This window comes from Panthera tigris, chromosome E2, assembly GCF_018350195.1.
Source record: "Panthera tigris isolate Pti1 chromosome E2, P.tigris_Pti1_mat1.1, whole genome shotgun sequence".
In the NCBI taxonomy this organism is placed as follows: domain Eukaryota; kingdom Metazoa; phylum Chordata; class Mammalia; order Carnivora; family Felidae; genus Panthera; species Panthera tigris.
In genome coordinates this window covers 43168245-43182144 of record NC_056674.1, presented here as the reverse complement: position 1 = coordinate 43182144, position 13900 = coordinate 43168245, and the positions used below count along the sequence as shown (strand labels likewise).

At 50.1% G+C, this 13900-nt stretch overlaps 1 protein-coding gene across 1 annotated transcript; it reads left to right on the top strand.

Annotated features, from left to right (window-relative positions):
• Positions 1 to 5008: 5008 nt before the first annotated feature.
• Positions 5009 to 10152, top strand: LOC102971816 (dipeptidase 2). Its single transcript, XM_042970129.1, has 11 exons — positions 5009 to 5033; positions 5407 to 5670; positions 6006 to 6132; positions 6397 to 6526; positions 6611 to 6752; positions 7044 to 7113; positions 7231 to 7407; positions 7796 to 7880; positions 8490 to 8565; positions 9561 to 9696; positions 9790 to 10152. Exons 2-11 carry the CDS (start codon positions 5450 to 5452, stop codon positions 10045 to 10047), a joined length of 1422 nt encoding a protein of 473 aa, XP_042826063.1. The 5' UTR covers positions 5009 to 5033; positions 5407 to 5449; the 3' UTR covers positions 10048 to 10152.
• The last annotated feature ends 3748 nt before the right edge of the window (positions 10153 to 13900 follow it).

The following is a 13900-nucleotide window of genomic DNA, read 5'->3' as shown; positions in this document are numbered from 1 at the left end:
GACAGAGGTATACAGAGGTTAAGAAAGGGCATCTATTAGCTGGGGCAACTGCTTTATGCCTGGAGTGGTCACAGATGAAGAACAGATTTAGAGAGATCAAATCTTGAAAATCTAGGAATAAGGGAATTTTGGTTTCAGGTCTCAGCTCCACCTGCCAGCTTTATCCAGCTGAACCTCAGTTTTCTCACCTAGAAAATGAGGCTGGTAAAAACCTACCTTGTGGGCCATTGTTAAGATTTAATGGACTGAAACACATCAAACTGGTAGCACAGTTCTGGACACACAGTAACTTTGACTGCTCTGACACGTTGTTACTGTTGTCACATGCTCTTACTCCCTGAAGGAAGGAAAGGCAGAAGTCTCCTGAGCTCTTCCACGAATGTTGGTTGAACATTTGTTGTGTGCAGGTGTGGTACTAGGGGCCAGAATATGGTGGTCATGGCCTCACTGAGTTCACATCCCAGCTTCGTCCAGGCCAGCCGCTGCAGACTTCTGTGAGGAGGAGGCAGATGAAGGCGAAGCGGGTGGGGGGGGGGGGGCGGGGGAGAGAGAGAGAAGTTCCAGCAAACCTGAACCAGAGCAATCTCAGAGGCTCATCCATGTTCCTGTTTTTATTTTTGTTTTTAATGTTTATTTATTTTGAGACACACACACACACACACACACACACACACACACACACACACACACACAGTATGGGGTTAGGAGCAGAGAGAGAGGAGAGAGAGAATACCAAGCAGGCTCTGCACTGTCAGCATAGAGCCCAATGTGGGGCTCGATCCCACAAACCATTAGATCATGACCGGAGCCGAAACCAAGAGTCGGACGCTTAACTGACTGAACCACACAGGTGCCCCCATGTTCCTGTTTCTAAAGAGGGTAGAGGTGGGGCATCTGTGTGGCTCAGTCAGTTAAGCAGCCGACTTCAGCTCAGGTCATGACTTCATGACTCATGAGTTCAAGCCCTGCATTGGGCTCTGTGCTGACAGCTCAGAGCCTGGAGTCTGCCTCTGCCTCCCTCTTCCCCGCTTGCATGCATGTTCTCTCTCTCCCCCGCCCCTCAAAAAATAAACAAACATTAAAAAAAAATTTAAAGAGGGTAGAGGTACCTGGATGGTTCAGTCCGTTGAGTGTCTGACTCTTGATTTTTGCTCAGGTTGTGATCCCAGAGTCGTGGGATCGAGCCCTTTGTCAGGCTCCACACTGAGCATGGAACATGCTTGGGATTCTCTTTCTTTCCCTCTACTCCTCTCCCCCACTCATACTCTCTCTCTCTCTCTCTCTCTCTCTCTTAAAAATAAAAGAAAGGAAGGAAGGAAGGAAGGAAGGAAGGAAGGAAGGAAGGAAGAGGGTAAGTCACCAAAGAGGGTTTGGATTAGAGTTCTCCATGATATGCCCCCCTCTCTAGGTAACTGCATATCACAGTCCAGAAGGTGCCATCTGAATCCCAGGGATGCCCTGTAGGATCTTCCTCAGTAGATCTCCTGTACCTCATGCCCCTCTAGCCTCCCCCCAGCTGATGCACTACCTCAAGAACATGGGACAGCATGCAGGACAAGAGTCCCAAGCCCTGTGGACTTTACACTTAAAACACCAGAATATCTGGTCCCAGGAAGCAGCCCAGTCAGACACTTAAAGCCTGTCAGACACCATTGTGACTTTGCTCTGGGGACCTTGTGTACTGGATCTTCCATACTGCCTGAAGTCAGGCAGAGCCTGGCTGCAAGAGACCCGAGATGGGCAGAAAGGCTGGCAAGGACATGGAAGACAAAGCTGGGGATTTGGGAGAAGGCCAGGTGGAAGCAGGAAACACAGATGCATTAGGGCTTACTGCACTTCTAGCAGAGTAGATGGTGGCTGCCTTTTGAAGAAGGAAAATGTGCTAGCTGTTGGTCACTTCTGGAAAGGTAGCCTCAGCTTTGTGATTAGAGGATGTGTGTCCATGGTGGCCAAGCTGTCTTTTGGCCAGGGAGACTGCTGTTTCTTGAGAATTTGGCTATGTCAGTCATCATGCCAATGGAACCAGAGCAACACCCAGAAAGAAGCAGGGGCAGCATAAGTCTCTAGGAGCAAGGAGCCCTGAATGAGGATGAACATCACCTGGGCAATGCTGGATACTGAGGAAGCTCCCCCACCCCATTCCCCTGCACTATGAGCATGTGAAGTGGTCTGTGTGATTACCAGTCAGTCGCCATTTTTCTTCCTCGCATATTCTTGTAATACACTGGAGATCAGAGGGGGTGGGTCAGCTCTGCCACCGTACTAAGCTTGGTCCCAGCAGAAGCCTGTTTCTACCACTGCCTCCTCTGCAGATCTTGATTTAGGTAAACACTGCACAGGTGAAGAATTAAAAGAGAAGGTGCTTACTCACATACCCCTACCTGGTGTCAAGATTTCCTGTGCTGGCCCTGCTTCAACAGCCCCACCAGGTGGAGGCTAAGGGGATAGCACGTAACAAGGCCCTGTGGTAGTAGGCAGCAAGGGAAGCAGGGGAGAAAGAGCATTTGTGCCATTTGCTGAGACTGGAGAGGCCAGTGGGACACTCGCCAGGAATTGAAAGCCAAATAATGGAATGTGGTAGCCAGACCTACATTGGTATGGTAATGGCTTTCTTCCTAAAAGCAAAAATCCTCTTCAGATTTCTTTTGACTGGCAAAAACAAGTACTAAAGTAGATCTTTTGTAAAAGCAAAGTGGCATAATGCAAACTTCCAGAAAGCAGGGATACCATCAGTTTACACCATTCTGATTTATGAAAGGTTTCATGGGAAAGTTCTGATTGCAGCCAGTGGGGAAACCTATATCCTAAGAGCAATGGGAAGCCATGGCAGAACTTTAGGCAAGAGGACGACAAGTTTTTTTTCAAAGAGAGATATGTCTGACTGCACACTGGGGAAAGGACTGGAGGTGGGGACACCAGGAGAGGATGAGAGATAAAGGTTACCGGTACTGGGGAAGAGGTAGTGGGAATGAAGAAGAGACACAACTGGTAGATGTTTGGAGGTTGAACCAGAAGGACATGGAGATGCTGTCAAGGAGAGAAGTGGGCAGAGGGTGGAAAGCATCACAGATGACATTCAGGTCAGCTCTGGAGCCAGGCCCTGGGCTTCCCTGCCTCCCCTGTTTCTTCTTCTGTCCATAGCCAGCATGCTCTTTCCCCAAATTGTCCAGGTCTGTCCACAGACAGTGTGTACTTATTTCGCTAGTGTGTACTTATTTCCTCCTCCACAGGACAGAGCAGAGAGACGGTCTTGGGCAAGGTCAAAAAGAGAACAGGCCACCCAGATGGCTGAAATCTGCTTGCTACTTGAGTAAGAGTATGCACATGTCCCTGAGTGTATAAGGGTCTGGGTATGTCTGTGTTTCTGTGCCTGACTTTATACGGTCATTTCAAGACCATGACTAGCAGTGCCAGCCTGTTTAAAGACTGAAGTTAAACATTATGAAAAAATTGTGCCGCATAACTAATCTTCTACAGAGATGATACCCACTTTCTATGGTTCAACACAGACTGTCTCTACTGGGCTAGAGTTTCTTCCAAGTCTTGGGGTGTAAGACATCTGGCCCCTGGAGAAAAGCTTTAAAAAAAAAAACTCGAAAAACTAAATTCTCCCTTCTCATTTCTCTGTCAGCAGCTATTTATTTGAATAGACTTTTTACCTCTTCCCCATTGTTTATACTCCCCACTTCCTGGGGGCGGGGGTGGGGGGTGGGGGGGGGAGGGGAGATGCTAACAAGAGTGGAACAGATAAGTTGTTCATCCCCCAAACCAACGTTTTTGCCCTGGAGATCAGAGGACCCAAGAGTTTTTCCTCCCTTTCTCCACTCTGCTGGCTGCGTGGGTGGACGTGGGGCTGCTGACCAGCATCAGGGGGAAAGAGAGGAGAGAGACCAGTCTGAGTTTGGGTTCCCCAGCCACCCAGGGCACAGACACACCCTAGGGGACTCACATTCCGGTAGTGGGGCTGCCTAAAGACCCCTGCAGCTGCAGTAGTCAGAGAGTAGACCCACCTTCAACACAGTGCCACTCCCTGGACACTGGACACCATCACATGCTCAAACACTCAAACATACCCAAGCTGGGACCTGTCCCCTCCTAGGTAGCTCTGGAAAAGTTTTGCTCATTTCCTTTCTAGGATGGTTTCTAAGGTCTCTAGTCCTCAGACTTAGGTCACTACCTCTGCGCTGGTCACTCCTGCCACCTGGAAAAGGTTCCAAAGGTGAAGCAGCTCCAGGGGGTGCCAAGGTTCACAGCAGAACCTTGGGAGGCTGGGGATGAAGGAGTTTGGTCAGAAACTCTGAAGCCTCTCAGTGGCAGAGCTTCCAGAAGATGCCATCCCCATTTGTGAGGTGTGTGAAGGGAGGTGGTTCCTGGAGAAGGCAGCTAGGGTGAAGGCCTGAGGCTAAAATGGAGGTGGGGCCTTCAGAGGAACCCAAATGCCAGGCCTTTCCTTAGGACCCATACCTCTGACTTCAATGAAGATGGGGCTTCCACACTGAGGTAGGAGGGACCCTAGCCAACAGCTCAGCCAGCAGCTCTGGGAGGAATGTTGCTGGGATGGGGGATAGGGTGCTATGCTGACCTAAAAATGACTTAATTTCCTTCCACTCATAAAGCTTACTGAGTTCCTGCTCTGTTCAGTAAACTGTCCCTGACCCCCCAGATGGTTGCTCAGTTCACGTCCCAAAAGTCCCTCCATTCAGACCGTAGGGAGCACTAGCATTTCCTGAGGAGGGAGGTCTTTCCTGAGACACACGGGGGAAGACAGGGGTAGGGGCACCCCTGACAGTTCCCAGTTCTGGCTGGAGTCCCCAGGGGACAGACATGCAGGCAAGGGAGTAAAGTAGGGGAGAGAGAGGTCAGGGGCAGAGGGCCTCTTCCTGAATGCAAAGTCCACAAGGTTAACCCCTCATTTCCAGAGACTTCCTCCTCCCACCCCCACCCCCACCCCCACATGGCTCAGCACCAGGAAACCGAGAGCCCAGAGACACTTGCGTGCAGCCCTCAGGGTGGCCGGTGCAGGATGCAGGCAGGTGGGGACATAATGTTGATGACAGAGGCCTCAGAGCCCAGGGCTACACTCTGAAAGGAGTAACCTTGCCTCTCTTGGAGAACAAGGTTAGAGGCAGAGCAACCTGGGTCAGCCCCTCAGAGCGCTGGGAGTGGGGTGAGGGGTAAGAACAGAAAGCCCGCCCCTCTGGTGAAGCCCTGTAGGCTGGGGCAGGGGGGCGGAGGGAGGGGAGGGCGTGCCTTCGCCTGGCGGCCAAGCTGCTCCGCGTCGCGGCTTTCCGCGGCTGGGTCCGAGGTCCTGTGACTCGGTTCTCCCCTTGCAAGACCGCACCGCCGCGTGACCCGAGTCGACGGTCGGGACTCCATCGTCGCCCTCTGCCCCTGTCGCCCCCTCAGGCTCTCGAGACCGGCCCCTGCCCACCTGTCCGGCTCGTGCAACATGCGGCCCCTGGGCCTCGATGGTACCTCCCCGCCCTGCCGGCGACCTCTGCTGCGTCTGCTGCTCCTGCTGTCGCTGCTGCCGCCTCTGCCGCCGCCCTTAACGCGCGCCCAGACCGCTCAGGGAACCCCCAGCGCCCCGACTACGCCGGCCACCTCCAGCACCCCAAGTCTGCGGAAGCGCGCGCGGGCTCTGATGCGAGACTTCCCTCTCGTGGATGGGTGCGTAAGTGCGATGTGGGGGCAGGTGGAGACTGAGCCGACCCCATGGCAGGGCTAGAGGTCCTCATGCAGGGCTCCTAAGGAAGCCCCTTCACATCACCCCTGGATTCACTCTCCCATCATCCGTGGGTGCCTTTTCCCTTCCTCTGTCACTCCCTCCCTGGTGGGAACTCCCCAGCCTAGGCCTCGAGGGGTCCTACTATAGTCTGTGACAGTGTGGTGTGGGGGACATCCTCCCCCCCCCCCCATTGCTGGCCCCATGTCCTGCCTAATCCCAAGGTCTAAGGAGCCCACCCATTTCCCCCTGACTTGACCTTGCCTTGCTCTCCCTCCAGCCACAATGACATGCCCCTTGTCCTGAGGCAGTTTTATGGCAACAGGCTACAGGATGTTAATCTGCGCAATTTCAGCCATGGCCAGACCAGCCTGGACAGGCTTAGAGACGGTCTCGTGGGTGCCCAGGTATCACAGGGACACACAGCATGGCTGAGAGGGAGTGTTGGGGCCCCAGAAACCATGAGTTAGTCACATGGAAACTCAGTTATCATAGGGCCCCCCAAAATTCTACAACATGGATGCTGGGGGCTACAGGGGTTGCAGTGAACCAGTTTGGTGGGCATCCAAGTACCACCAAACAAGCAATGCATCACATGTGACCCCATTTGCTGTGTGGGCTGTGGAGGCTATGAGAAGTCCAGGGAGCTCCAACCCCTGGCCTTCCCCCAGTTCTGGTCAGCCTACGTCCCATGCGAGACCCAGGAAAGGGATGCTGTGCGCCTCACCCTGGAGCAGATTGACCTCATTCGCCGCATGTGTGCCTCCTATTCTGAGTTGGAGCTTGTGACCTCAGTTAAAGGTAGGTAGACTGGTGGGGGGTGTTAGGGACTTGATTGAGATACCCCAGCCTCTGAAAGTGATCATCTGACCTACCTGCCCCCAGCTCTGAACAATACACGGAAGTTGGCTTGCCTCATTGGTGTGGAGGGTGGCCACTCGCTGGACAGTAGCCTTTCCGTCTTGCGTACGTTCTATGTGCTGGGTGTGCGCTACCTGACGCTCACTCACACCTGCAACACACCCTGGTGAGCACAGTGCAGATGGTATGCACCCACTGATGCAGTGATCTGCCCAAGATCACACTGGGGCTCAGACCAAGCTTTACCCCTGGGATCTGGCACTGACCCTGGAGTGGGGGGGGGGGGGAGCAGGGGTTTGCAAAGCAAAACTGGATCCCAGTAGGGACTCCCTCCTGCCAGGCCCAGCCCAACTTGGGTCCCTACTCTTGCTCCAGGGGTTGCAGGTATAGAGAGTTCAGTAGGCTCTTGTGGCCAAGTCATGGCCACCATTCAGACTGTCTCCTGGCCATCCTGCAGGGCAGAGAGCTCATCTAAGGGCATCCATCCCTTCTATAGCAGTGTCAGCGGGCTGACCAGCTTTGGTGAGGTGAGGACCCTGATTCCATACCCCGCCCCGCATGAATGTGCATGCCCCACCAGTTCCTACAGATAAATGCACGCACATGTGCACCCCTGACGCCCTTTCCCTAACCTGTCTCTGCAGAAAGTGGTGGTTGAAATGAACCGCTTGGGCATGATGGTAGATTTGTCCCACGTCTCTGACACTGTGGCACGGCGAGCCTTGGAAGTGTCACGGGCACCTGTGATCTTCTCCCACTCAGCTGCCCGGGGTGTGTGCAAGAATGCCAGGAACATTCCTGATGACATCCTGCAGCTTCTGGTGAGAGACTACCCTGACTCTCAAACCTAAAACAAAAGGTTTAAACCAGGAGTCCTTGAACCTGAACCCCTGTTCCCTCAACTTCCTCAAACCCTAGGCTGAACATCTTCTGCCCTCACAAACCCACAGTCCACAGCCCGTGGATTCTTGAACCCAGGTGTGGGGGGTTCTAAGTGGTAAATACTCCTCTACTCTATAAGCCCCCCATGGTCAAGACATTTCCACACCAACCAGAGCTGAGACTCCTCCATTCACATAATCCTAGAGTGTAGAAAGGTGAAGTCTCCTCTGACTTCAAAACCAGAGCTGAACACATTCCTCACAGGAGCCTAGAGGCAGGTGGTTGCTCTGGGGGCCAAGCTGATTGTCCATTTGTCCACCCCTGCAGAAGAAGAATGGTGGTATCGTGATGGTGTCTTTGTCAGCGGGGGTGCTGCAGTGCAACCTGTTAGCCAATGTGTCCACTGTGGCAGGTAAGCCCTACCTGGGCTCTCTGAATAGCTCTGATTTGGGCCCAAAGCCTTGGAGGGAGGGCCTCAGAACAGCCCCAGTGGTCTGACTCATTGTTGGCAGTAGACACAGTGCCCAAAAATTCAATGATGGACAGTATAAAGCATCTTGGTGCCATGTGGAACTGAAGATACAGAATTGATACTACAATACTGATGGGTAGAAAGGAGGCAGTCAGACATAGAGCCCAGGTGCTAACCATCTGTGCTTCTCTAGGGGCTCATAAAGCTCCCTGCCCCTGCCTCTGGCCAAGGGATTGGGCAGCCCCTTAAGTCTCTTTGGTCTTTATCAGTTATATTCTTTATCCATCTCTCATCCTCCACACCCATGGAAAGGAGACTGGAGGCAAGGTGAATCCTGAATGAGAAATGGCCAACTGGGGTCCACTCCAAATCTAAATTCCAGTCTAGAGCCAACTGGAATCTACCTCCTCAAGTTGGCACACTGGGTGCCAAGCCATGAAGGAATTGGCCTCCATAGCCTACAGGCTTCAAGAAGGGGAATCAGTAGAGACCAGTCCCCACCTCACCCCCGTCCTAGAAGCCCCACACTGCTGACCCTTCATCCCCCAGATCACTTTGACTACATCAAGGCAGTCATTGGATCCAAGTTCATTGGGATTGGTGGAGATTATGATGGGGCTAAAGGGTAAGTGCTTCTCTGGGGCTTCTCTGGGGCTAGCTGTGCCACAGTAGGGCCTTGATAGTCACCATGCCCACCACACTGTGATCCTCATGGACTTTAGGCCCACCTGGCATCTTCCCACACACAGAGTGTGTTTCTGTTTGTCTGCGACCCATTGGTCCCACCCCTAGGTCATGATCTGCCCACCTTTAGTGCCCCACCCTTAGTTCCAGCAGACCCACTGCCTTTTTTTTTAAGTTTTATTTATTTAAGTAATATCTATACCCAATATGAGGTTCAAACTCATGACCCCGAGATCAAAAGTCACATGCTCTTCCTACTGAGCCAGCCAAGTGCCGCTGACCCACTGCTTCTGAGCAGACTCTTAGCAAGGTCTGGTGTGGACTGACTAACTCCTCTGCCTACAGCTGGGTCTTAAAAAGCTTTCCTTCTAGGGGCACCTGGGTGGCTCAGACAGTTAAGTGTTCTACTCTTGATTTCAGCTCAAGTCACAATCTCACTCTTTGTGGGTTTGAGCCCTGCATCGGGCTCTGTGCTGATGGTGCGGGGACTGCTTGGGATTCTCTCTCTCTCTCTCTCTCTCTCTCTCTCTCTCTCTCTCTCTTTCTCTCTCTCTCTCTTTCTCTCTCTCTCTTTCTGTCCCTCTCTCTCTGTCCATGCTCTGTCTCTCTTTCTCTCAAAATATATAAATAAACTGAAAAATAAATAAATAAAAGCTTTTCTTCTTTTCATAAATGGAGGAAAACCTTGCATTCCGTGAAAGGCATAGATCCAAAAAGTATAATTTGATGAGTTTTTATGAATATTCAAAGAGGTTGGGAGTTTCCTTCTGCAGGATGAAGAACAGGGGTGAATCACTTACTCTCTCCAAGTATCCATTTCCCGTGTCAGACAAGGGCTGGGATTCAGTAGTCCCTGGACACATAAGGCTATGGTTTTGAGTCATGAACAAGGAACAGGGCTGAGGTTCCACAGCTGACTGGCTCACGACCATATAGGTTCCCTCAGGGGCTGGAGGACGTGTCCACATACCCAGTTCTGATAGAAGAGTTGCTGAGTCGTGGCTGGAGTGAGGAAGAGCTCCAGGGTGTCCTTCGTGGAAACCTGCTGCGGGTCTTTGGACAGGTGGAACAGGTATGCTGGGCTGGACAAAAGAGTAGCGCAGGGGCCTGAGCAAGTGTGTTGGGGCTTCTGTGTGAGCTGCTGACCACTGACTGCTACCTCCAGGTACGGGAGACAAGCAAGGGGCAAAGCCCCTTGGAGGATGAATTCCCGGATGAGCAGCTGGGCAGTTCTTGCCGCTCTGTTCTCTCACGTCTGCCTCAGACACGGTGTCTGGCTCGAGACCAGAAACTAACTGAGACTTCGGCACATTGGGCACCTAAGTGTTCACCTAAACAGTTATTGTCAAAATCTTCCCCCAACGTGGCCCCAAGCCTCACAGTTATTGCTGCCTTTTCAGTCCTCATTCTGTGGCTCTGGTGACTCAGTTAATCCTACCAGATGTTACTATGGCAGTTGCAGATACCCCACATTGCCCTCCCCCACCCCACCCCCATCATGCAGACAGGCACATTTTGTGAAAATAAATGTTTTACACATGGAAACAGGCATGAGTGTCCTTCTCTGTGGCGGGGTCTGGTGGTGCCAGCTCCCAATTCTGGTAGTTGGTGGAGGAACCTGCAGTTCAGCCACCATTTACTCTAGTAACACCTGAGTCTCACTAGCATGGCCTGAGAAGGCCCAGATGGTTGGGCTCAGCACTAGAAGAAGACAATGAGTAGCTCTGGCTGTGGGAGAGTGGACCTTCCTCTGGGATGCCTCTCAATAGCTCACCTCAGTCCACATCCTGACCCACTGACCACCACCTAGGGATCTTGAAGGGAACTCTGGTTCATATTCCCAAGAAAGGAACCTGCCTGGATCACAAATGATCTTTGTTCCTGTTTGGATAGAGCCCAGAATGCCAGGCTACAGGATAGTACATGGGCTTCCAATGACTGAATTTCCCTGGATATAGATCCACTCCTTGCCCTGCCCTTCAGGGACTTCCTTTCTGAGAGGCACAAGCTACTTAGACAACCACACTATCTTACCCCCAGGCAATTAATGGCAATAGCAACTCTGTTAATTATAGCCAAAATTAAGAGTTAATACTCATGGCAACAGCTAATAATAATAAATAACATGATAATAGATAATGGCTAATAAAAATAATAGTTAATACTAATAGCCTATGCATACCCCATGACTGAGCAGTTTTGCCCCAGGTATATATCGCAACGGGAATGCATACATAGGTTTTCCAAAAGGCATACAAAATAATATTTAAAGCAGTGCTGCTCATAATAGCCCCAAACTGTGTACTTTAAAGTTAGACTGCAAGAAGACAAAGACAGGAGATTGTCTTAAAAACAGTCATATTTTTAAAAAGTCATATTAATTTGAGGAACATCAATAAAACTGACAAATGAGTTTTAATGGAAATAATAGAAATCCATACACAGTGGAATATCTTTAGCCTTATGAATGAAAGTAACTACCAATGTTCCATTCTATGCACAGTGAAAATATTCTTCAAAAATGAAGGGAAAGTAATACATTTTCAGACCAATAAAAGCACAGTGAGAAATTGAAGATATACAAATCATGAGGCACCTGGGTGGCTCAGTCAGTTAAGCATCTGACTTCACCTGAGGTCATAATCTCATGGTTTGTGAGTTTGAGCCCCGAGTCAGGCGCTGCGCTGACAGTTTAGAGTCTGCTTCGGACTCTGTCTCCCCCCCACCCCCTCTCTGCACCTCCCCTGTTTATGCTTTCTCTCTCTCAAAAATAAACATTTTTTTTAAAACATATAGGAACACATTTTTCCTTTTGCCTCAGCCTCCAAATTGGCTGTACTCTGCAGTGTACTCAGAAAGTTCCAATAGTGTTTTTTATTCATTTTACCTATTCCCTCTTTTCTTGACTTCTTTTGGGCGGATTAAGTAGCACTCTGAGATGGCCTTAGTCTCTTTACAGACCCTTTCAGGGGGAGCTGATCCAGCTCACTGTCCATTTAGGGGAAAAATGGGAAAAGGTGGTAGAAGATAGAAGCTTACAGCAGGGCCCTGTGTTGCTAGGGAGCAGACCTCTAAGGACAGGGCCCTGTGAGGTGGTGCAAGTGTTCTAAACGTGAGCTGGCAAGGCTACTCGATGACAGCCAGAAGTTGCAGACTGCAGCCAACTGTCACTGTTGGAACAGGAAAACCTCTTTCAGTTTGCTCTGTTGCCCCTATTGACAGAATGTAACAGGAAACCAGCTAGGCTTCTAGGAAATGTGGTTTTGAGAGTTTGAGCACCAGGGGCACCTGGGTGGCTCAGTCAGTTAAGTGTTGGACTCTTGATTTCAGCTTAGGTCATGATCTCACAGTTGGTTCTCATGGGTTTGAGCCCGGACTTGGGCTCTACACTGACAGTGAGGAGCCTGCTTGGGATTCTGTCTTTCTCTCTCTCTGCCCCTCTCTTGCCCAATCTCTCTCGCTCTCTCTCAAAAATAAATAAGCATTAAAAAAAATAGGGGTGTCTGGGTGTCTCAGTCAGTTAAGCATCTGACTCCTGATTTCGGCTCAGGTCATGATCTCACGGTTGGTGAGTTTGAGCCCCACATAGGGCTCTACACTAACAGCACAGAGTCTGCTTGGGATCCTCTCTGTCCCTCTCCTGCTTGTGCGTGCTTTCTCTTTCTCTCAAAATAAATAAATAAACTTTAAAAATATAATTAAGGGACACCTGGGTGGCTCAGTTGGTTGTCTGACTTCAGCTCACGTCATGATCTCATGGTTCAAGAGTTTGAGCCCCACATTGGGTTCTCTGCTGTCAGCACAGAGCCTGCTTTGGATCCTCTGTCCCCTTTCTCACTGCCCCTCCACCGCTCACTCTCTCTCTCTCCCTCCCTCTCTCTCTTTCTCTCTCTTTCTCTCAATAAATAAGTAAACTTTAAAAATATATTTAAAAAATAGGAAGAGTTTGAGCCCCAGCCTCACAGAGCTGAGAACAGAAGACTGCATCTGGAGTTGAGAGACAATTGCTTAATAACCAGAATTGCTGCAGACCTGGAGTAGAAGGCCCTAATTCCAATTCATTCTTTCTCCTAGGTACATTTTTTTGTGTTCCAACTCAAAACTAAGTGTTCATCAGGATTCTCCTTATTTTGGTGGACCCTGGACACTAATCTCTGCCTCTTTAGAGCACCACACCCCTAGTAGAAGAACTAGCCCAAAAGTTGGGCTCATCTCTAGGTTTCCACTTTCCTTGGATCCTCATCAAGTAATTTTTTAATATCTTGTTTAACTTTCTGATGTCTTCAGGAAGATCCTTTTTATATTTTGCCCAACATTTCCAGTTATCAGGAAGAGTATAACTCTGATTTACTTAGTCAACCAAAATCAGACATGTGAAATGGTGTTTATTTATTAATTCAATAACATTAAAAATCAATCATAGGGGCAGTTGGGTGGCTTAGTTGATTGAGCATCCAACTTCAGCTCAGGTCATGATTTCTCAGTTCATGGGTTCGAGTCCCACATCGGGCTCTGTGCTAACAGCTCAGAGCCTGGAGCCTGTTTCGGATTCTGTGTCTCCTTCTCTCTCTGCCTCTCTCCCCCCACCCAAAAATAAATAAACATTTAAAATAAATAAATAAATAATAAATAAACTTAAAAAATCAATTATAAACATTATGTTCCCTACTTTCACCTAAGACTATTACAGGAAACAGCTGTATGTGCAATACTTCTGAACTTTTGATAAAGTTTTGAATTAACAAATTCATCATTCACTATATTGTTTATATCACTTAAATGAAGACCTCCCCTGGCAAGTCAGCTTGGTATATGAGACCAGAATAAACATTCCCTCTCTTTCTCCCTCTCTTCTGAGATAGCCAAAGCTGAAGGCAGCAGGGTCAGACTTAGTCCTTAACCACTAGGCATGAGAAGGGAGCAGTGATGGACAGGAGGCAGTAGTGGCCAGAGGTCAAGGCCCTTCTTCTGGCACCGAAAAGGGGAGGCCCACCTATCAGGGAGCCCAGGTGGGAGAACAGCTGACAGACACAGATACAGAAGGGGGCAATTCATATTTTAGTCTGTGTTATAGACCCTTTTCAGCCTGGTAGGACCTCATGCAGGCCTAGGAGGCCCAGACGCCACCCAGGTGCAGTTCTGAGATCAGTTTCCCCTGTGTCAGGGCTTTTTTTCCGCAGAAAACAATGAATTATACCGCTCAGGCCTCCAGCCATCCTGGAAACCGCCTTACCTTGAAGGAGGATTTCTGCCCCACATGAAGTCATGTCAGACCA